This window comes from Mytilus edulis, chromosome 9 (assembly GCF_963676685.1).
Source record: "Mytilus edulis chromosome 9, xbMytEdul2.2, whole genome shotgun sequence".
NCBI lineage: Eukaryota > Metazoa > Mollusca > Bivalvia > Mytilida > Mytilidae > Mytilus > Mytilus edulis.
Genome location: NC_092352.1, coordinates 29345644 through 29371178, shown reverse-complemented (window position 1 = coordinate 29371178; position 25535 = coordinate 29345644). Strand labels below are relative to the sequence as shown.

The following is a 25535-nucleotide window of genomic DNA, read 5'->3' as shown; positions in this document are numbered from 1 at the left end:
GTTTGCTACATGTATTTTAAAGTATGTTGGCCTTGAACCAAAGCCACTAACACTTGAAAATTAAGATTGAATAACCATTTTGGGATGGGAAAGTAAATTCTGTAATGCTTCTCTTGATGCATTCTTAGAAAACACCCAGTGTTTAAGAGTGTAAACATCTAAGTGTTTGGGGATTCACTGGGACATGAATATAAGCAAAAACACTGAACTGACATCTGAGTTAAGTGAATGTAGGTTGCTCAGTTTTTGATTGTTGAACTCAAATATTGAAGCCTGAAACTAATTGATAGTTATCTATGAATATCAAAAAAGTCTCACTTAAGTCAGGATCAGATCCAGCCATTTTTAAAAGGGAGGTTCAAACCCAGGATAAAAGGGGGGAGGGTGTCCAACCATATATCCCCATCTTAAAGCATTGATCATAAAAAAGGGTGGTTCTTTTGCATTTAAGCTCTTGTTATGGTCCATCTTGCTTAAAGATTTGAGTTCTGTGACTCATTTTTGAAAATATTTTTATAATTGTCAAGATGGAGAACAACAAAAATTTAAATATAAAAAAAACAACTCCAAGAAAAAAATTCGAAACAAAAAGTCTCTTATTGAATGGTAAAATCTCTAACACATCAAACGAATGCAAAACAACTGTCATATTCCTGACTTGGTATAGGCATTTCTTTATGTAGAAAAATGCTCTGTTTACAATGTTCCATAATATGATCCTTTTCCCTAAATAATTCTAGTTCGACTTGCTAATGTAATAAGCAGATACAGAATATGTTGTGTAACTTCATTCTACATAATTTGAACTTTAAGCTGAATTGGTTTTGTGAAAAAAAAAAAAAAAATACTTAAAAGCTATTTGTTATAAGATGAGAAGATACAATTATATTCTCCCCTGTTGATGAAAGGATTTGGACCATACCAATCTTAACAATGGACCATACCAATCTTGAAAATGGAACATACTAAATTTGTGGTTATATACATTGACAAAATGGACTGTCCCACCATATCTGCACTGTGATCTAATGGAAAAATGAAGTGCAAAGCAAACTTAAACTAGAGTACACTGTACTGGTGTCCCCAACATGGAACAATCCATTTTCTAAAAAATCTGCACTTGTGATAAAATGAACTATTCCTTTGTACTTTACCCAAGTAATTTGTACTGTAACAAAATAAAAGTGCATATCTTTATACTTTATATAATATTAAAGGTACTGCCATACTATTATAAGTTCAACACACCATTTGCTAAATAGTCTGAATGAATTTAATTATTTGAATGTCAATATCCTTCTAATGGTTTATATTGATTCTCTATAGAGATATTATAGTTAGAATCGATATTTGTGTCAACTGTTAATATAGTGAACTTTGTAAAAAGGTGATTGCATTTAAATAGTTGAAGCTGGTGCATATAGTCATTAACCTGTCTACTGAAAGTATTTATTTACTAGTGCTTAATAACTTTTAGCTATAATCATGATAATGAATGCACACACTCGTTTCCCCTAAAAATTATAAATAATATTTTTGCTATGCAAGTTGTTACCAATTATTTAGAAAAAGGATTAATTAATCACTTTAATTGATTTCTATTTAAAGAAGTTATATATTCAAATTTATTTCATCAACTTCTAACATCCTTTAACATCAATATCTGTGGAATTTATGTAACAGAAATCATTCATGCAATAAATTTGAAACAAATTGGAAATTTCTCTTATATGTTATGTGAAAATCTATGATTTATTCAAGAGTAAAGAACCTTTTTTTCATAAAACTATGCCAAATTCTCTCAGTATATTGAACTCTTGCTGTTTATGATATTTTTCGTTAATTTAATAGTTTAGTAACCTGTCCTTGATTGACTGTAGTAAACAATCTAGTGAACTTTTCGTCAACTTTGTCTTAGGACCTTTAGATGAATTTCATTTAATGGGGGTGTTCTTGGGATAGTCCACTTTAATTCAAGTAAATTCTTGTAAAGCAGCAATGCAAATTTAATATAACACTCTGTACTTAAAGCAATCTGGTACACCCACAAAATATTCAGTATAGTTCAGCTACAATAGGTTAAGTCAGCTACTATGGGTTGAATTTTCATGTTATTTTCAGTGAAAAGAAAGAAAAATGTTATTACACATACCAATAATAGAATATTTTGGAAACTTGAAGTTACATGGTTACTAAAGCTAAAACACAGGGGAAAAAAAGAGGTGAACTTTTAAATGGTTAACTTTCAGTGAACTTTGAAGCATTATATTTCATGTTAAATATTTTATCATATTGAGGATGTCTCAAATTTGTGTTCATTAAAATTTTCATAAAAATTAAAGAATCAATATTCATTTGGTTTTGATGAACCAATTAAAATTGATCGTCAGTTACAATTTTTACCAGTTGGACGGCTCAAATATTTCAGGTTGAGTTTTTTTGTGCTGGACTCCAGCTGTGGTAACAAATTTGGATGTTGTTTGTCATATTCGATGTCACACATTGATAATAGGCAACTCCTTAAAAACTATATGTTAGATTTCTACAAAACTTGCATATATTTCTTTACAGGACATAAATTTGTGCACACACACTCAATTAGTTTTTTATCTGAGTGATTTTTTTGGTTTTTCCATACAAAAACATATACTACATGTAGGTACTTTGCATTTCTGCTTGTGTCATATTTCATCTGCAACTATTTGAAAACATCAAGTTAGAATTCAACCAAACTTGTGCTGATTCTTCTACATTATATGAAGTTGTGAAGCATGTACTCCTATTCTTTTGAATTTTGATCTGTAGGGTGTTAAGTATTTCATAATGTAACAAAAAAGAGACATGAACAATACATTTAGCTGACTCCTTAGTCCTTATAGGAGTTATTGCACTTCAATGGAAATTTTACCCATTCTATCAACATTGCCATGAACTATTGTAGAATTAGTGATGGACAAGGGACTTATTTTTGATGCCCCACCTACGATAGTAGAGGGGCATTATGTTTTCTGGTCTGTGTGTCTGTTCGTTCATCTGTCCTGCTTCAGGGTAAAGTTTTTGGTCGAGGTAGTTTTTGATGAAGTTGAAGTCCAATCAACCTGAAACTTAGTATACATGTTCCTTATGATAGGATCTTTCTAATTTTAGTGTCAAACTAGAGATCTAACCCCAGTTTCACGGTCCACTGAACATAGAAAATGATAGTGCGAGTGGGGCATCCAGTTACTGGGGACACATTCTTGTTAATTTGTACTTAGATAACTTAAATTTCCATTTTCCATTTTTACAGGATGCCTTTGGGTTACAGTTTGATGATTCAACATGGCTGAAACATATAACATCACTCAAGCCACTGGTAAGTTTGTTATAGAAAGACCTTTTTTTATGATGGCTCTTTTAATATTAAATCATGCCACACTCTTTTGGGGAATGGTTAGCTCATTTGGTTAATCATAAGTGTCGATGTGTGCTCTTTCCATTTCTGTATAAAACTTTTCAAGAATGTGAGTCTTGAATCAACTGGAATTTTAAATTCTTGTGGAAATGCAGTTTCCTGCAAATCTTTAACTCCAAAGTTTTACATCATCATTCTATGGTTAACTTGGGTCAATTCATATAAACCACAACTTTTCCAGTATTTGTATGGCCCACTTTGAGGTATATACAGTCTTGCAGATTATTTTCATGGGTTTAAAATTTTGCAAATTTCTTTGAATAAGATATACAAAATATTTTGGTGGTTATTATTTTGGCAGATTCAAAACTTTTATGCAATACCATTGCATGTATACTTTTTAATTTGCAGTATTTATTTTGGCCATTTTGTTCTATTTTGTGAAAATAAGCGAAAAATTACACTTTGCAAAATTGACCCTCTATATGGTATGCTGTTTATTTGAATTTGTTTTTGGGGTTAGTCATCTGTAATAATTTTTAAGGATCATTTAACCAACATTTGGTACTACTCAAAAATATACATACACAAAATGTTGACTCAATACAATTCACTGATTCTTGTTATATGAACTTTTACAAGAAAATTCTGAAAACAACCTGTTACATATATTGCTTTTTCATTTGTTATATAAAGGCATTCCCTCAGACATTAGAAAAAATGCCTTTAAGAAATAGGTGAAGAAATTGAATTGTAGATCATGTCTGTATAAGGTCTCCTGTTGATTGATTTCCACAAAGAAGTTTTTAGCCAAAATTATTCACATAATTAAGAAACTGAGACAAATTTAATGTGCATAATTGTTCGATTTACAAATTTATTGATGTTTTAGAAATAGATTAGGAGACATTTCTACTGAGTATCAAATCGGTTTCTTGGAAATAATGACAAATGAATTTTCAATGAGTGACCTTATATAACATATAATCCTTCAGTCTGGTATAGTGCGTCTAACTTGCAGTCTGGTATAGTGCATCTGTTTTACTTTGAAATATGTCTGGTTGCTCATTTGAATAATCAGTCGTGGACCCAAGTCAGGTCATAGAGGATGTATGCACCATCACTGTGTATGCCTCATTCTTCATTGCTGTAAAAAATTATTAAATTAAATGTTTTCATGATTTATATGTTTTTCAGGATAAAGTTTTTGTTTGTCTCTCCACGTTTTGCTGTATGATTTCATTAATTGCAACCCTTTCAAAAATCTGCCTCTGATAATGACCTCTTTATCTTTGACTTACAGCACAAACTTTATACATCAGAGGCATATTTAGGTGGTGGGGCAGGGTGCACAGGCCCCCAGTTTGTGGAAAAAATTTGGTTGATTATATAGGGAATCACCTGCATGCCTGGAGAGGGCCCACTCATAGGCACTCATTGCCCTTTTTTACCCCAGTTTGGAAGATTCGTTTTTGTGATCAATCAAAAACCCTACATACATTTTGTAATTTTGATTTTAAAACATTTACAGGGATTAAACATATTAGCAAACACTTGTAACAAAAGAACTAGAGACTGGTACACTCAGTTTACTGACCATGTGGCATGTGTGGCATTGGAAAGAGAAGATACTGTGGCAGTAATAAATAGAAGGTAAGATTTATAGACCATGTGGTATGTGTGGCATTGGAAAGAGAAGAAACTGTGGCAGTAATGAATAGAAGGTAAGATTTATAGACCATGTGGCATGTGTGGCATTGGAAAGAGAAGAAACTGTGGCAGTCATCAATAGATGGTAAGTTTGATAGACCAAGTGGCATTTATGGCATTGAAAACAGAATAGAGTGTGGCAGTAGTAAATGAACAATAAGATTTTATGACCATGTGTCATGTATGGGCACTGGAAAGAAAATTCAAATGGAAAGATGGTAAGATGATGGTGAAATAAACAACATTTTATTTTGATGGTAGCTTGTATGATGGAACAGTATACCTACCTGAATTAGGAAACGATTTAAATGCAGTATACAATGTAAGATGAAGCATGCAGCACTCTTGTAGCTTACTTGGAACAGCAAGAAACTTCTGTTGATGGATATTTTGCAAACAAATAACAACAAAATCACACATTATCCTGCTTTTAGATAAATTCCTTGTGTTGACTTAATGTTTATTACATGTACTAGATTCCTAATTGTCTCATTACAGGTGCTTGTGTGAATTAGCCAGGCAAATAGGATTCACCAAAAAGGCATTAAACATATTTGAACTGGATAGAACATTAGGAATGTACAGACAAGTGGTAAGCTTAATACATTGTATAATTCTATAATGTAAAGCTTTCAAATTATCATCATTATTATATTTCCAAAACTATATAGCTTAAACATAATTTGAAAAGGGAAACATTTGAACAAGGAATAGATATTTGCTTTGATGTTAATTTTTGTTGAGCAACGAAGTTGTCGGTGCCATATAGTTTTACCGTTGTCCGTAATTCCGTAATTCTGTAATTCCGTCATTCTGTCATTCCGCAACAAACCATTTTTCAGAGTTTTTTTCTAAACGCCTTCAGATAATTGGCTGTTCCACTCCCCTAATTTTTGCCAAAATTTAGGCCTTTGGAATTTGATTAAATTGTTGAAAATCACAGTTTTACGGACTTTTTTTCTAAATGCTTTCAGATATTGGGATGAGTTTTGGTATATGAGTTACTCATGATGAGTTACAGATCAAGTTTAAGTTTTATTCCGCTCGGCTAAGTTTTTCTGTAATTTCGGGATTTGGACTTTGATAAATTGTTGAAAACCACAGTTATACAGATTTTTTTTCTAAACGCTTTCAGATATTGGGCCGATTTTTGGTGTGTGAGTTACTCATGTTGAGTTAATGATCAAGTTTAAGTTTCATTCAGCTTGGCTAGTTTTTGCTGTAATTTCGGGCTTTGATAATTTTTTGAAAATCACAGTTATATGGACCTTTTTTCTAAAAGCTTTTAGATATTGGACTGATTTTTGGTATGTGAGATAACCATGATGAGTTACAGATCAAGTTAAAGTTTCGTTCCACTCCACTAATTTTTGCCAAAATTAAGGGTTTACAACTTTGAAAATTGTTGAAAATCACAGTTATATGGACATTTTTCTATACACCTCCAAATTTTGAGCTGATTTTTGATATTTGAGACTACCATCATGTTTGTGTCCACATGTGTTATTGAAATTGCAGAATTTTCAACTTTTTGAGACGGGGTCATTTGTGTCGCTTTGACACATCTAGTTGTAATGTTAATTTCTCTCTTATTATAAGTAATAGGATAACTATATTTGGTATGTGCATACCTTGCAAGGTCCTCATGTCCGTCAAACAGTTTTCACTTGACCTTGACCTCATTTCATGGATCAGTGAACAAGGTTAAGTTTTTGTTGTCAAGTCCATATCTCAGATACTATAAGCAATAGGTCTAGTAAATTTAGTGTATGGAAGGACTGTAAGGTGTACTTGACCAACTGGCAGCTGTCATCTGACCTTGACCTCATTTTCATGGTTCAGTGGTTATAGTTAAGTTTTTGTGGTTTGGTCTGTTTTTCTTATACTGTATGCAATAGGTCTACTATATTTGGTGTTGGGAATGATTGTAAGGTAAACATGTCTAGCTGGCAGGTGTCATCTGACCATGACCTGATTTTCATGGTTCAGTGGTCAAAGTTAAGTTTTTGAGTTTTAGTCTTTTTTTCTAATACTAATTGCAATAGGTCAACTAAATTTGGTGTATGGAAATATTTTATGATCTATATGTCAGTCACACAGGTTTTATTTGAACTTGACCTCATTTTCCCAGTTCCTTGCTAAGTGTTAAGTTTTTGTGTTTTGGTCTGTTTTTCTTAAACTATAAGCAATAGGTCAACTATATTTGTTGTATGGAAGAATTGTTAGCTGTACATGCCTGTCTGGCATGGTTCATCTGACCTTGACCTCATTTTCATGGTTCTTTGGTCAAAGTTTAGTTTTTCTTGGTTAGGTTTATGTGACAGTTGTAATAAAGCTTTATATTTAGGACTATCAACATAATATCAATGATTAGTAAAGAAGGCGAGACATTTCAGCGTGTGCACTCTTGTTTATTATTGTTAAAAAATGTTAATGTCATAGTATGTAAAACACAATTAAAACTGTTATTATTTTGTTGTACAAGAATTTACAGAAATCTATTCCACAATTCAACACTCCAGCATCAAATATTTATCTGGAATATTTCAGTCAGCTGAAGAATCTGCCAAAGAGAGGGTCAACAGGTCAAAATCCTTTGTTCAGCATAAAATACCTATGCCAAATATGGTATCTGTTGTATTGAAAGATAGCAATTCAGGTAAATTAACAACATATTCAGAGTAACATTTTTCTCATCTGCAACAAATATTGCAGATGCTAATCAAGCGACCTTGTCAATAGCTTTTGCATAAATCTTTATAATGCTGTTCATGAAAACTGTCACCTTTTGCATTGCAAGTCACTAAAAAGTACATACATTTTAGGATAAATGATCTAGGCTAACTATGCCTTGAAATGATCATCAGAATTTGATTTAAGTTACCTCCCTTAATTGTACATTGTTTACTTTATCTATACTGAGGTAAATGTAGCTTATAGTTCTATTTCAGGAATGAGTCAGGTTCTTTCCCAGGGTACAGCTGACATTTTACTGGATTGTTGCAGTGATTACTGGAATGGAGAAGATGTCAGTACATTTACAGAAAGTGATAGGTATTTATATCATAGAATAAAAATGGTAAAACAAAAAACTCTCTTGATAATGAATGATAATTGATATATAAAGGATCTTCTACAAGAAGCATTATCCATAACAATGTAATGAGCTTTTAAGTGTTGAGATGTCTACAAAGATACACAAAGACTTAAAAACACTTTTGAATTGATAAATTGCAATGGAAAAACAACAAAATGGAATATGCTTATGCAACTATCTGCTGTTGAATTTTCCTGAATATGCCATCAGATTTAATGAATTTAAACTGTCAGAATTGTAAACTATTCGTAAAGAGTGTTATGAAGTTGATCATTTTGTCCTCTGCCTGTCAATCCATTTGTCTGTCCATCTGTCCATCCATCCCATTGAATAGTTTTGTCGCATCTTTCTCTGGAACTACATCATCAGGATTTCTGAAATTTGGTTTCAAGGTTTATAAAAGTCAGCTGCATTTTCAGATTCATCACTCAACAACTTCCTGTTTACCGAACACTTACATCATTTTACGCATGACATCAACGTTTTTCTCTGAAACTACATTTCAAGGATTTGGAATTTTAGTTCAGCTCTAATGGTGATGTGTTTTCAAATTCATCACTCAACAACTCCCTGTTTACCGAAACATTTTTGTGTGTGTATCATCAGTGAGCAGTAGCTCACACTTTCACTTGTTTAAGTCTGTATTATGAGTTATAGAAGAAACTAAGTTTCAAATTTCACACTGTAATGAAATAAAACAAGAATGTTAAAAAAAAGAATATTGATTTTGTTTTACAGAAAGAAGATTTTAGATTTTTACCATAGAACAAGTATGGCATCTTACTGCACAGCTTTCAGTTATAGACCACTAACACAACAAATATCAGCCAGTCTAGATGGTGCCTTCATTCAGCTTCCTCAAAACTGGGCTTGTATGAGTCGGGATATCTCAACATCTGTGTAAGTTTAATTTCCATAGCTTGAGGAAAAATTATAAAATGTGATAGCAAACAAGCCAAACATCATTCCTTTTTTCACTACTCCAAAACTTTTTTCATAATTTTTTGCCTTTTTCCAATGTGAAAGCCATGTAAACTCTTTTTAGTTTGCTTATAATTTTTTTTCACCACATCAAGAAGTCCGTTGTAATATCTCTTTAGAGAAAAATAAAGGGCATATTGGGAATGTGTAATAATGATATTAATTGATTGATTGTTGGTTGCTTAATGTCCAGTGGCAAATATTTCATGCATGTTCAGGAAAAGTGTTAATGATAATTTGATGCCCTATTATAGTTAATTTGATATTGTTTAACTGATAGGACAAAATGATATAAGTTCAACAAATAGAATATTAGATGCATACAAATTGTTCCCGAATGTTTCAACTCTGCTTTCTGAATGCAGGTCCTTTTTTTTTAAATTTTGTTCATTGAGGGTTTAGTAGTATTTTAGCATGTGTCAGATATGAAATTCACTGCTGTTTTCACAACTGTTCAAAGAATTCAAGACAAATCTGAATATATCAAAAAGATTTACACCTTACTATACAATTAAACGGGATACTTTTTCTACTTTAAGGCTATAAGACTATTGTGAAACCCTAATAAATTCATTAAAAGATGGAAAGAAAAGATTTTTTAATTGAATAAAGATATATTGAATGGATTAAAATGTACATAATTGTTCAACTTATTCTGTTCACAAAAGAAATTAAATACATGAAATTGTTTGTTTTCAGAGACTCAGATATCCATATGATGCCTTTTGACTCCACTTCATTGTATGAAGATAACAGGGCATACAGCATGGATTCCCTGTTTGACACAACCAGTACAGCATCAGTTGATGATGTGGGCGGATGTTGTAATGTACAGTGTAATCAGATATTCATAGGAATGGTTACAATGCAGTATCAGGCCAGACAGGTATAGCTCTTGAGAGATTGTGATCAGTTTAAAAAAAAAAAGGTTTTTGAATACTTATTTATCAGAATTAGTATAAAGATTTTTTCCCATTTGAAATAAAAAAAAAAAGTACAACAAAAATACTGAACTCCAAGGCAATTTCAAATAAGAGGGTATTCATAAAATCTGTCAATCAAGTGCTATTAATCAATGGAACAAGTGATTGATTGTTGGTTGCTTGACGTCCAGTGACAAATATTCCATGCCTGTTCAAGACGAACAGAACAAGTCAAAAATAGCTACAATATTGAAAAATAACTACAATATTCCTAACTTGGTACTGGCATTTGGTGGTTTAAACTTGGTTGACACTTTGACAACTCAGATAAAGATTTCACAAGTTATGATTATATGTGAATTGATTTGATAGAAACTAAAAAAACATAAATATTTATTTCCCTTAAAAAAAAAATTAGATCAAGCAAAGTCCAAGAAAACAATGATAGGTTCAAGCATGTTCCATGTGTGGTTAAACTATTGATCATGATCTATAAAGACTCAAACCTTCAAATTTAAATCTCTGTCAGTGGAATAACAGAAGGTACATATCATAATGTACAATGGAAATTAGTTCTTAACAAAAAAAATGCCATTTTAGAATACAATACATTCTTGGTTATACAATAACTGATTCGAAAAATTATTATAATTAAATGTCCTAAACAAAAGAAAATCAACCAACAATGTGAGTTATTTTTATATGAACGCAAAAATTATTTTTTTTTGTGTCGTATATTGGTATCACAGTGTCGTTGTCGTCATCGTCAGCGTTGTCTGAAGATAGATTTTTTCCGGATAATAACTTTTGAATTAGTAAAAAGAAAACAATAAAATTTTAACACAATGTTTATAACCACAAAAGGAAGCTTGGGATTGATTTTGGGGGTATGGTCTAGGAATAAGGGGCTCAAAGGGACCAAAAACAGCATTTATCTAGTTTCAGGACAAAAAGTTATGTATTAGTATTTAAATTGTTCTGAAATTGTTCCACAATGTTTAATCCCATAAGTAGAAGGTTGGGATTTATTTTAAAGGGTTATTGGGCAGTCTAGGAATTATGGGCCAAAAAGGGGATCCAAAAACAAGGATTTTATCTAGTTTCAAGACAATAACTTGAGTGTAACTGTATGGATTTCTCTGACATTGTACCACATATAACACAGGGAAGGCTGGGATTCAGTTTTGGGTTTATTTTCCCAAATATGTAGGAATAAGGGGTCCCAAAAAAGGCCAAAAAGAAGCATTTTTCTAGTTTACAGACAAAAACTTGTGTTTAAGTGTATAGATCTCTATAAATTTTTACAAGAAGGTTCAATACCACTAAAGGAAGGTTAGGATTGATTTTGGGGGTTATGGTCTAAATAGTTTAGGAATTAGGGGCAAAAAAGGGGGCCCAAAATAATCATTTTTGTAGTTTTCTAACAATGACTTATGTTTAAGTGTATGAATCTCTCTGAAATTAAAGCACAAGTTCCCATGCCATGAAGGGATGTTAAGTATTGACTTTGGGGGGTTATGGCTCAATATGTTTCAGAATTAGGGGCAAAAAAGGGGAAAAACTAGGTAGTTCTGGTCAATGGACAATTAAGACAATTTAAAAACAGTGTAAGGGAGGTAATTCTAAAACATTTAACATACAATGATGGGTATGTTTACACTACTTGTATATTATGTATAAAGAAATTTCAGGTTTTTGACTAATTACAAAAAAAAGGGGGGGGGGGGGGGTAGTTGTTTTCAATTTTTTTTCTCTTCAAATTTCTCAAATTCCAAAATATTTGAAAATTTGAAAGAAGAAATCTTTGATTGCACAATATTGCGCAATATATCTGTAAGATCTTGACATTTGTTTTGTGTCAGAAACTCATATTATGTCAAAAATTTGATTGCAATCCAAATTCAGAGCTGTATCAAGCTTGAATGTTATGTCCATACTTGCCCCAACTGTTCAGGGTTTCGACTTCTGCGGTCGTATAAAGCTGCTCTGCGGTCGTATAAAGCTGCACCCTGCGGAGCACCTGGTTCCATCTAAGATACAAACAATGAAAAAAAACATATGATCACATATAGTCCTTTTGATACTGAAACAGTGAATTTCTGGCTTTGAATAATAAAGAGAACCTTATTTATTGTTTTTTTTGCAGGAATTTGTGCAATTAATTGATAAATTAGAAGTAGCCTGTATTAGATTTGTTCATTTCTCAAATGAGAATGAAGTCAGAAGTAGGGTAAGTGCAGTGAACTTTATAAGTACATTTGTACATCATTTTTCATCTAATCTGTCCTTATGAAGAATGTTCCAATTGTTAAAAGATCCACAATATATTATATGTTATAGATGTTCCACATATTAAGAAGTACCATAATTCAGTAATTATTGTAATGTTTTTTATTTAATAATATGAAAAATGCAAGAGCAACAGCTTTGTAATGATATATACTCATATTTAGAATTTCTGTTATAATTATCCAATAAGAATTTTTACAAACTCATTGATTAGATTTCTTATCCTTGTTAGAAGTCAAAGATTCAAATAATAAATGCATGCATTACTTTCTGAATTTCCAGTAAGTAGTCCAAGGAATGAAAATTTCAGATTATAACAACTCTCTATTTCAGGTGTTTTCTGAGAAAATGGGATTAGAGGCTGGATGGAACTGTCATATATCCCTATTATCAGAACAGGAAACCAAATCTCCTTTAGAAACAGCCACCTCACAAACAGAAATAGCTAAGGGGTTTTCCAGACATTCTAGTCGTCATTCCTCTGATGTTGCTAAGGACAAATCATTTACTAGTCTTAAAGCTAAATATAGCAAGCTACAACTGAGAAGTCAGAGTGCACCTAGTATAGTCAATCTTAGTTCTTCACAAGTTAGATTTGAAATGAATGAAGCAGTGACCATTTCTGAAAATGGAATACTAGATGAAGTGTCCATTGACGGGAAACAAAAACTGTTATATGGCATTGAATGTCAAGAAGATAGTGATTATTGTTTATCTAATAAAGACAGTGACGGGGAAAGTCGTCATGCATCTAGTTACTTGACAGAAAATACGGAGGACAGTATCACAGGACCTTTAGATAACCGGGTAGGTTGATAAGATGGGGAAATTTATGGAAGGTTACTTTATGGTAGTATGCTAGGGATATTGAGGGCTGTTGGGATATTGAGGGATAGTGGGGATAGTGGAAATATTTAGGGATGGATACTTGATATAATTGGGGATATTTAGGGATAGTGGAGATATTGAGGAATTAGTACTTGGTATGATTGAGCCCAATGATTTTTATTTCCAAATCAATGTTTTCAATGATTATTGATGTAGATCAACTGTGTTGGCTCATCACAGATTTTTAGGCAATGTCCAACAAGTCTGTTTATCCAGTTTTAAGTTTGGTATGGGACAAACCTTTCATAGAATTTATTGAAAAAAACAATAAAACATAAGATTTATTTTCGGTGTTTGAATGGATTGGCTGAATAAATAAATTTAAAATTATTGTCTGAAATAAAGTATAAATAAATAGTGTAGCATGACATAACTTGTCCTGAACAATCCATCCACAACAATAAAATGTATAGCAACTATGCACTGCATAAATGTTTATAATTGAATATCACTTTTCAATAATGATTCAAAAACATTTTGACTATACAATTCCAAAAGAATATATAATGCAAAGAAGTGCTTTTGTAATATCTACACTACAGATTACTATTAGAATTCAGTTATTGTAAATTCAGAAATTATTGCATGCATTTAGTATTGGGGTTTTGTAATTTAAAACTAAAATGCAATAATTTAATTTTGGATGTAACGCGTCTTCTGATTGGCTGACGTTATTTTGTTATCAGCCCATTGACACAATTTAGTCATGTGACCGTGACGTCATCAATGTTTTTAGACTAAAATGCAATGTTTAGAAAAATCCTGTTTAATTCATGTAAAAATTTCAAACAGCGAGTTTGAATTATTGCGATTAAAACCCTGTCACATTTTTCCCAATAATAAAAACATCGCAAAAATTTCTGAATTTACAGTAACATATAGTTTTATCTTGATATCATAGACTTCCAGGCGTTTCTGTACCTGTCCAGTATCATGTCATTTATGCAACACAATCATAATAACACTTCTACTGGATCTCTAGAGTGCACTAATAAGTATTATATGTAAGTAAATCAGTATTTTATATTCAACATTTCTTATCATATTGATATTCCATTTATGTTTTGTAATTTGAATTTTTACAGGCTAAGCTTCCAAGAGGGATAGAAAATATCCGACCACATTTACAGAGCATTGATAATGTTCCTTTACTGGTTAACTTGTTCACAGATTGTACACCAGAAAGTAAGTTACATTTACAGAGCATTGATAATGTTCCTTTACTGGTTAACTTGTTCACAGATTGTACACCAGAAAGTAAGTTACATTTACAGAGCATTGATAATGTTCCTTTACTGGTTAACTTGTTCACAGATTGTACACCAGAAAGTAAGTTACATTTACAGAGCATTGATAATGTTCCTTTACTGGTTAACTTGTTCAAAGATTGTACACCAGAAAGTAAGATACATTTACAGAGCATTGATAATGTTCCTTTACTGGTTAACTTGTTCACAGATTGTACACCAGAAAGTAAGTTACATTTACAGAGCATTGATAATGTTCCTTTACTGGTTAACTTGTTCACAGATTGTACACCAGAAAGTAAGTTACATTTACAGAGCATTGATAATGTTCCTTTACTGGTTAACTTGTTCACATATTGTACACCAGAAAGTAAGTTACATTTACAGAGCATTGATAATGTTCCTTTACTGGTTAACTTGTTCACAGATTGTACACCAGAAAGTAAGTTACATTTACAGAGCATTGATAATGTTCCTTTACTGGTTAACTTGTTCACAGATTGTACACCAAAAAGTAAGATATATGGATGACTTGTTCTAAGATAGAATTGTTCCCAAACTGAATGATCTAGAATATTTTTTATGATACATAGCTTTTATATTTATCAAAACATAAATATTCTCTCAGACTCAAAAAGTCTTTTTTGTTTTTGCTAACAGTTTATGGAAGCAACGACCACCATATTTGATTAGAAAACACTTCCAGGCATCTTTTTTCTTCTCAAACACAACAGCTCTTCTTCTGATTTTCTCATGGTAGGATGTTCACAGTGATCCCATCTTAATTCAAACTAAAGCCTATAAAATTGGTATTTGCTGCTTTTCTACAAAAGTCTTTGACTGTCAGATGTTGGAGCATACATTGGTTAGATCAGAATTATGTATTATAGAAAGGTGACATGTCTACCTGTTGACTTGCTTTGTGAGCTGGCACATTTTAAAATATTTAGACTTGTGCCTTTTCATGAACAAATCAGAATTTTTCTTGAACATGTTACTGTCCTCTTCATACAAACATGTTGAATGTTTTCGAACGTTTGAAATACAGATGATCCGTTATTGGGACATGGTACTATTTCTCTGTGATACGTCTGTAGCTACTTTACCTGTGTAGGAAGTATTTATTTTCATATTGCAACCAAATATAATTATTATGACTGAGTTCTTATTAAATTAATGTTACTCAGTGATTAATAACTGTAGTTTAATACTTGTACACTTGTAAATATATAAGAGTTTAACAGGCAATACCTGGAAGACAAATTCCTTTTTACAAGTTTATAATGTAAAATGACCCAGATAATTTACATAATAATGTGTAAGTACAAACTTATCTGTGTATACTTTATCTACAGCGACAGAAGAAATGATGAGGATCATGCAGGAGAATGATGAAGTAGTTTTATGTGTTGGCAGCTCATTAAATATCAATAATACTAACATGTTTATGCAGGCTGATTGCAGGTTTGCATACCTTAGAACTATTTTTGTATTGGCTTTTCTATGTTGAAATAGAATATGAATAGAAATCGTTCCAAATAAAATGCTGAACTTGGTTATTATATGAATATCTGAGTGAAGTTTGAAAATTCCAAAATTGCACTGATTGAAATCAACTCACAAAACAGGAAAAAGTATTCTCTAAAATAAGTTTGTATACAGCAATTTTGAAGTACTTTATTCTCAGTTATTTTCATAGCTTCTTTGCATCAATTAATCAGTTTTTCTGTACTTTCAAATTGGAATTTTCCTTTGTAATAGACTGATAATCTTTTTGTATAATTAATGATAGTTTAAGGAGCTAATGAACCTTATATTATAAAATGACTTCGAAATATAATACAGTTTGTTGTATATAAAATTTTGAAAATTTGTTATTTAGGGAATTGATTTTATTTCAGTTTTTCATTGGAACCTCATTATCCACAAATTTGTGCCAAACAAGCCTTAAATGTGGAGCGATGGTATGATGACAGATTATCTCCTACACAGTTAGCTAATGTGATGATCAGTATACCATGTCCACTCATGTTTAGACGAGATGATTATATAGGTCTTGTCCAGATTGTCGCTGAGGTCAGTTATTTTTTATGGTATTTACCTCTAATAAAATATATATTTTTAGCTGACTCTATAAGTCATAAATTTGTTAGCAATAAGAGTGAGTATGTTTATAATATACCAGAATTTGCCAATAGCTGTAGAATAAATGTACATTTAGAACTTCATTGCTTTCAACTCTGGTCATAAACCTTTTCATATTATGCAAGCAGAATTTTTCGTTCAAAGCTTGAAAATTATGGTGTGGATATTGTTTTGTATGTTTTCATTTTACCTTCTTACAGTAAAAGATATATATTTGTTTTTCAGGCGAGAACATTTTTGATGTCACAAAGAAACTGTTTTTATTTGATGTTATGCTACCACCTTTCAATCAGCCTGGCACAGGTTTTGGCCAGTATTGTTCTGTTACCACCACTTTTATCCAGTCAACATCTGTTATGGTTGTTATTTATAGTAGTACCTGCTCTTAGCCTCACTTTGATGGGGAATCCAGTAGACCCTAGGGTGATGAACAATGCTACCAGTAAAAATCCTGAATATATCAGTACACAGGTGAATGTTTTTAGAATTAGAGTTTTGATTTCAGGTGATTCTTTGTGTTGATGGAAATCGTCAAACGAATTAAAGTTGTTCACTTAAAGAAATTGTATGTATAGTCCATTTGACTTCTATAAATCTTCAGAAAATAATTCTTAAAAATTAATTTTTTCAAATAAATATTTTTTTTCTTCATATATGTTAATGTATGATATATACGAACTCTGACTATGAATATCATAATTTTGAACCAATGATAAAAAAAGTTTATTTGGAAAAATTAACCTTGGAATTGACAAACATAATAGCACTTTTTTCAAAGGGTTTGTATTATTAACATATGAATGTATACAAAATATAGTTTTAGGAATTAATATGAAAATGTTTGACCAATATATACACCATATTCATATTGAGTACTACTTAACATAATATTTGATATCTTTGTACTTTTTAGATGGTGCTACAATTCCTGTGTTGTTTTTTATTACGTTTTGTACCATTTACCTGTATTTCCATACTATGTTTTGGTTTGACCTTGAACTCATTGTGTGACATTTCTTCATGTTCATTATACTCATTTAGGTAAGTTCAGTTCCATTTTATTATTACTTGTAGGAAAATGAACAGCGAGTTGCACAAATATAAAATCAAAGAGATGTGGCATGATTGCCAATGAGACAACTATTCACAATACCAAAGAAATACTGTGGATTCATCATTAACCTTTGGATATCAATTTTCCTGGCTTTCAAGTTACAAAATGATATTTTTCACCATACTTGTCAAGAAAATGTTACTTTGTACACATGTGCATGGTATCTGTTCATTGATGTTATTGTCAAGTAGTATTTAAAATTTGAGTTATCTCCCTTTGTTTTATAATTCTTGTTGAAAATTTGCTTAATAAAAAGCAATATGTAATTTTTCAAAATAAACAAAATCTTCAACCTTATTTCATAACAAGCACTTTGATTGGATTATTGATATGATTAAAGGAGATATAAGGTATGCATCAATGAGACACGAGTCCTTTGTCACCTACCAAATTTATGCAGCATGTTGCATGATGGGAACTTTTTTTTTAAATCTGCAGAATTTATGCATTGTGTGGCATGTTGTGAAATTGAAAACGTTGGTCTATTCTCCATCTGATTTATTAATATTAGTCCATTCTCTGACTTAAATAAATGACTTGTGAAAATTATAGAATACAGGTATGCTAAGAAATGTTTTGTTTTTTCAGTCATCATAATAATTCCACACAGTACTGGTATGATGACTTCTCTGAAAGTTTACCTATTGCTCAAAATGTGTTCCTGTTTTTCTTTGTGTTGTATCTTAGTAAGTATAGACCAAGCTTTTGTATTTTTTAATTAAGAAACAACTTGAATAAATCAAATTTAACCTGCTTGCATTGTAAAAACTTGGGTAAATGTGATGTTTTGGTTATAAATGAGAACATTGAGACAAGATATTGTAAAAGAAATCTGCTGTTATCAAAATTTGCACCATAATATTTGCTATGAATAATCTTCCTTAAGATAATTATTTGATTTTTAACCGGATTTTTGTGACAAAAATGTCGGTTATTGATTTGGGGATGTACGGCGGGCGGCCGGGCGGGCGGGCGGGCGGTCGGGCAGTCGGGCGGGCGGGCGGCAATCAAATGTTGTCCGTGCATTAACTCATGAACCATTCAACCAAAGCTTTTAAAATTTTAATATGTTGTTACTGACAACTAAATGAAGGTCAAGTTCAATAATGGCGATTTTGACTTTTACCGTTCAGGAGTTATGGTTCTTGAAAGATTAAAAAATGGAGTTGTCCGTGCATTTACGCATGAACTGTTCTACCAAAGCTTCCCAAATTTTAATATGTTGTTACTAATGAAAGAATGGAGGTCAAGTTCAATAATGACGAATTTGACTTTTACCGTTCAGGAGTTATGGTTCTTGAAAGATTGAAAAATGGAGTTTCCAGTCGTGTCCGTGCATTTATGCATGAACTGTTCAACCAAAGCTTCCGAAATTTTAATATGCTGTTACTGATGACAAAATGGAGGTCAAGTTCAATAATGACGATTTTGACTTTTACCGTTCAGGAGTTATGGTTCTTGAAAGATTGAAAAATGGTTTTTCCCGTCGTGTCCGTGCATTTTCTCATGAACCATTCAACCAAAGCTTTTGAAATTTTAATATGTTGTTACTGATGACAAAATAGAGGTCAAGTTGAATAATGACGATTTTGACTTTTACCGTTCAGGAGTTATGGTTCTTGAAAGATCGTAAAATGGCGTTTCCATTCAGGTTGTTGCATTTACTCATGAACCATTCAATCTAAGCTTTTCAAATTTTAATATGTTGATACTGATGACAAAATGGAGGTCAAATTTGATATTGACGATTTTCACTTTCACCATTCATCAGTAATGGTTCTTGTGATATTGCAACAGAGCTCCAGATAAGAATTCTCAAATTGGGTTTTTTACCCACCATTTTCTTATATAATTGGGTGATAAAGTTTTTTAATTGCATTATCAATTCCAATTCACCCCTCATGTTAATATCAAATTGGGTTTTTCACCACCAAGCTCCTGAATGTAATTGGGTTTTTTCATCAACACACTATTGAATATTTAGGCAATATCAACCCCAGATTTTTTTTCCATATTAAATATGTTTCTTTCTTTGTTTAGCTGTTTTATTTGATTTAGGGTTAGGGTTAGGGTTATTTGCTAGCTGTTTTATTTGGTTTATTCACTGATGAGCAATTGTAGGTTTAATTTGTGTCCCGTTCCAAACCTTCTGCCAGTTTTGTATTTTCTCACAAAAACGGATATGTGTATTCACAGGCACTCGTCTTACACCTTAATATAATAAATTCTGAGACCAGTGCCTGTGTGTGTATTCATTAATTAACCGTAAAATGAAGAAAAAAAAATACTGCATGACCTCTAATTATACATGAATGATTTTGGTTTATTCAATTTATATAAATCTGGGTTTAGTTGTCTTTTATTAGAACTTTTGGTTTCTCATGCTCTATCATGTCATAATTGATTTGGCCTTTCACTTTTTCCAACTGATTTCGTTTTTGACGAAACCCCGTGTTTATTAGCATTGTTCTCGTTAGAAGGTATGCACACACGCCCGTGCTTTCGATGAACGCTTCCTAAAACACTGGCTGAGTCTTGTTATTATAACTTTCCCTCAGCTTTTCAAAAGAAGCAGAAAACATGCTTCTATTCAATATTTTTACCGGACATTCACTTTCGTTTTAGTTCAATGTATGTTTTGATAAATCTCGAGCAATGCAAACAAAATATGACTAAATGACACACGCTAATTGGATACACGCAGAGAAGACCGAAATGTTTTCAAAAACACGTGTACCTATTGAGCAACGGGAAAACTCCAACAGGGACCCATTTCAGCTACTTGATGCAGGGATCTACTTTTAGAACGAAAGGAGATTTCCAATTATAAATATTATAAACATAGATTTACGCGACGACTGTAAACAGATAAGGGTAAATAACGCAAACAGTAGCCAATTAAAGGGTTGAGAACTCATGGTTTGGGCAAATAATTGGGTTTTCCTTTGAAATAATTGGGTTATTGAACCCTGCAATGGGCAATTGCATTGGTTTTTTTATTATTTTTATTGCGTGATCACGCAAATACGCAGCTTATCTGGAGCTCTGTTGCAAGGACACAAATAAATGTTAATAAATCCGGTTTGCTGTCGTTGTGACAGCCTCTTGTTCATTATTTTCCTTTAGATACTCTTTGCACTAATCTATAATTCTGTACCAGTAATGTCATCTTCTGAATGTTATTTATTCTTTCTGTTTTACAGTATGTACATCAGTAGGTTTTGTACATTGGTTTGACCATTTATGGCAGAAATCTCCAACAACAAACAAGCTATGGACATGTGTCATTCCTTTAGTGTAAGTAATATTACAATGATATAAGGACTATTGTTTTACACCACTCTGTCTGTTTGTGTGAATAATTGTTTGTGTTTACAGAAGTAAAAGACTTGTCCTAAATATCCATGAAACTCTCTATTTTAGGCTAACATCAGTCTATTCAACCTAAATATCCATGAAACTCTCTATTTTAGGCTAACATCAGTCTATTCAACCTAAATATCCATGAAACTCTCTATTTTAGGCTAACATCAGTCTATTCAACTGTATAAAAGACAAAATCATTCATATGTCAACTCTTTAGAACTGATCAGTTTGAATTGTATCTGGAGCCAATTCTAATTTGGATTTGTATTTTAAACGGTACAATGGTGGCTCAGAAGACTAACTCAGATTTTTAGTGATTTTGATATCATCACTTTACGCTTTTTAAAGCAGCCCTTTTATAGTCAAAATGGGACTGGTCATGTTAAAACAAGTGATTTGCATATTACAAACAATTTGAAGATTTACTCCTGCTTATAAAAACTCCCTTGTTGTGGGTGCTTACTTGGTATTGAAGCTTATGTCTTTCTAAAAAGAAACAAGCTATACAGTTGATATTAGATTGGTGCTTTCCAACAGTTTAATCATCGTCTTGGCAAGCATCTTCTTATTGCTATACGTGTAGTTATATTTTGATGACTGTTGAAAACAAAATGTTGTGAAAGTGACAGAGAGAAGTTGATTGAGAAGGCTTTGAATGTACCATTATCATATTTTTAAAATGTATTGCTTTATTTTCAGTTTAGTTGGTCAAGTGATTGTTAGTGTCTGTGATATTTTTCTACGAAGTAAGGATCAAAGTCCAATGTCATTTTCTAACATACATCCAGCAGTATATGCTGTAGGATTTAGTTTCCCTCTTGTAATAATTGGTGTAAATGAACTGGTAAAGAAATATGAAATCAAGTAAGTATTTATGATTTAGATACACAACAATATGAGATATATACACAATCTAATTTTAGAACTTAAGTAACAGTATACACAATAAGCAAGATATCACTGTATAATTAAGATAGATAAAATATAAACTTAGAATTCAAGTTTGCAGACTCCCTTAGAAATCCTATATTTTCAGTCTACGCAGTTGATGTACTGTCAGTAAACTGAATTTTATGAATTAGTTTTATCATAGTTTCTTGGGCATAAATTAGTAATGTAACCTCATACACCAGCTATATAAAAATAAGAAGATGCGGCATACTTGACAATGAAACATCTTTCCTCTAGAAATCAATAACATTGCAGCTAGTAAAGTAGGTCATTGTGCAGTCTTCAATAATGAGCAAAACCTATACAAGTCATCTCAAGTTACAGACCTTGTAAGTTTCTGACCTCTGATTAAAACTTACTGGTTTTTGTTAATTAATTTTTTTTATGTTGATGGCATATACCCAGTTTATATATATTTATATATACCAGTATGAAAAAAGGAGATGTGGTATAGTTTCCAACTAGAACCATCCACAACAGACTAAAGGGTCAGAATTTGAAAAACTACAGATCAACGTACACTGTATGGCCTTCAACAATAAGGACATTCCGTAACATATAATTAGCCATAAAAGATTCCTATATAACAAAATATGAAACTATTTAAAAGAGAAAAACAACAGCGTGAGTTACAGATTAGGAAAAAAAACACCATACAAAATTTATTTAGAATTGAGATATATTAACTAATTGATTAATATTTTAAACATACAAAATCTCAGCTTTGAATTCTAACACTAATGGTTAAACGGACAGAATCCTACAATATAGATGCACATATTTTTAGCATTATAGCAAAGCAAACAGTGTAGAAAAACAACAAGTCTGTTGTTAAATATTATACTTTAAATATAGAATAATAGAACCTTTTTTTATAAAGCCATTACATTTTGACAGATACACTATCTTGATCAATATAAGAATTTGTATACAATGTATTAATTAAATAGTTCTAATATGTGTATTTATTTACATGTGTTAAGAAAAATTCATACGATATGATATGAATTTATAACTTGTATACATATCAGTTATTATGAGCTTTCAACTTTTGAAGGGGCCTCTGTGACCAAGTGGTCTATGTTGTCCTCAACTGTTATCACTAGCCAGTCAACACTGAGGTTGCGAGTTCGAACCCGGCTCATGCCATTGATCTTGATTGACTAGGATTGTCAGTTTTCCTACCAAAGGTCGTTGGTTTTCTTTAGGCACTCCAGCTTCTCCACCAATAAAAACAGGATGCCACAAAAATAATACCCCAGAGGCAGGCTTTAGCTGGCCATTAATCAGTGATGTTTACTAGTTCAGCAAAATGGATACCACACTAAGCCCCAAAACATACAAATGAACCAAAATCTAAAAACACACAAAACTAACAAAGGCTAGATGTTCTTGTAGTATTTTAATCTGCAATTTTTTTTGGAGAAAATATCCAAATATAAAGTTTTTAGATATAAGTGATACTGTTAGAGAAAACGGTTTTCAAAATATTTTTTTTTTTATTTCAGCATTTACACAAGATATCAGAAAAGGACAAGACTGAACTTTGGAACAAAACTTGGCATGAATTCACCATTCTAATAGAAAATGATTTTTTAAGATATTAATTATGTTTACAAATTAAGAGTATTTTAAAAAGATTTTAATATTTTTTATAGACTCTGGACATATTGTATAGAAACTTATCTTTTGTTAATGACTATATGAGTTTTCCCCTACATATTTGATTTATTTTGTCATTATGTTGCTGTCTGGTTGATGTATACCTCACATTATATATATGGAAGTGTTTAACGACCTTGACTGGCTATACAGCCCTCGCACAGTCGGTATTGCCTCACATTACCTTTTCATTCAAATTTATATTGAGGTAATAACAGTCAAAACCCCACACAATTACCATATACATATATATATTCTTATTTGCCATTACAATACCTTCCCAGTATTAAATGTGCCTTTTTTGGTTATTCTTAACATGCTCTGTATGAAGTTCAAACATCTTTTAGTCCACCAAAACAGTTCCACATAGTTATTTTTTAAATTATAATTTTCTAGAACACATATATTTTTCATAAATTCAGATGGCTTTTGGAAAGTAAAATTTAGTTTTTTCTTTTTACAGAAATATGTTTGAGCTGTTGTAACAATGTGATTTTAAAGTGCCAGTCTTTGTAAGAATCAGGCAATTTAGGTAAAAATTAAAACATGATAAGAAAAAACCCACCAAGCTAATCATGCTGTTTAATACTAACCATCATCCTGAGTTAAAAAGTATTAGTCTTTCGTTTGTGTGTGTCTGGTAATATCAAATAACTTGGTTAGAAAATTGGTTAGAATGATAGCAAATTACAGAGTTATCTCCCCTTATTCATTAATTTCTAGTGCATTTCAACCAAATTGTATCTTCTATTACCAGAACAGAAAATGGAAACAAATGTTATTTTTGTGCATAACTACATATTATGAACTGAAATCAATGTCAAATTAGGTGGGTTTTTATGGTCATATTTTCACCACTGCCTGATTCTTAGGCAGACTGGTACTTAATGATGACTTTTTTGTTTTATTGTTTGATAAAACCATCAGGAGAAGGAAATTTGTTGTTCAGTTACTGGAGCTTAAATCATGTGACAAATTATATTACATTGTATGAGCAAAATATTTAGAGATATTACAAGTAAAACTGAACATCCTTTGTCTTCTTTGTTTATTTGTGATTATTTTGTATTAAACAAATGACCCTTCACAGCTATTAAATTTTTATCATCATGGTTCATGATTTATTCTTTTAATTTGTGCTTTCTCTTTACAGTACTTACAGTCAGTCCAATTAAGATACTGTAGTGTCAAAAAATAGCATTGTTAACAAACACTGTTTGTTTTCATAACCCTTATTGGTATGCCAAATTTGTGTTATAATATCACAATACCTCTAATACTCACATTGACTTAAAGAAGCCTCCTCTAAATATATGGGTAGATGTATCAAAAATCAGTAGTATTCCAAATTTAATATCATGTATGTTTAGACAGAAAGAAAAAATATCAACATTCAGATTTTTTGTAGGGGTATTGTCCCCTTAAAACTGTATCAATAACCTGATATGTATGTTTATCCAAGAAACTTTTGATAACAAAAAGAGTATTGGTATCACTGTTACAGACTCCTTTAATGTATTTTCATTCTGATTGGATTACCATCAGACAAAAAAAAAGATTTTAATATCTCTGGTACTTCCCTGCTGGTCACAACATATGATTTGTCTGTTGCACTTTAGCATTGGTATTGAAGAAATGAAGGTATACAAGGAAAGCTTTCAATCTCAATGCATTCTAAACTTTCTCTAGTCTCATTACAGCTTACACATAGTGTAGGAAAAAGTAAAATCACAAAAATACTGAACTATGAGGAAAATTCAAAACAGAA

At 31.6% G+C, this 25535-nt stretch overlaps 1 protein-coding gene across 2 annotated transcripts in view; it reads left to right on the top strand.

Moving 5' to 3' along the window:
• The window catches only part of LOC139488037 (transmembrane protein 94-like), a 49060-nt gene extending 24180 nt beyond the window's left edge, over positions 1–24880 (top strand). For both annotated transcript variants that reach the window (XM_071273351.1, XM_071273350.1), the window contains exons 12-29: positions 3290–3355; positions 4926–5047; positions 5603–5696; positions 7655–7763; positions 8056–8158; positions 8940–9101; positions 9882–10068; positions 12252–12335; positions 12728–13201; positions 14368–14467; positions 15885–15993; positions 16431–16605; positions 16900–17145; positions 17588–17715; positions 18377–18474; positions 20992–21085; positions 21854–22018; positions 23614–24880. In XM_071273351.1, the coding sequence (XP_071129452.1) occupies positions 3290–3355; positions 4926–5047; positions 5603–5696; positions 7655–7763; positions 8056–8158; positions 8940–9101; positions 9882–10068; positions 12252–12335; positions 12728–13201; positions 14368–14467; positions 15885–15993; positions 16431–16605; positions 16900–17145; positions 17588–17715; positions 18377–18474; positions 20992–21085; positions 21854–22018; positions 23614–23686 (2589 nt within the window). In that variant the 3' untranslated portion in view covers positions 23687–24880. The remainder of the gene's footprint in view (positions 1–3289; positions 3356–4925; positions 5048–5602; positions 5697–7654; positions 7764–8055; positions 8159–8939; positions 9102–9881; positions 10069–12251; positions 12336–12727; positions 13202–14367; positions 14468–15884; positions 15994–16430; positions 16606–16899; positions 17146–17587; positions 17716–18376; positions 18475–20991; positions 21086–21853; positions 22019–23613) is intronic.
• The last annotated feature ends 655 nt before the right edge of the window (positions 24881–25535 follow it).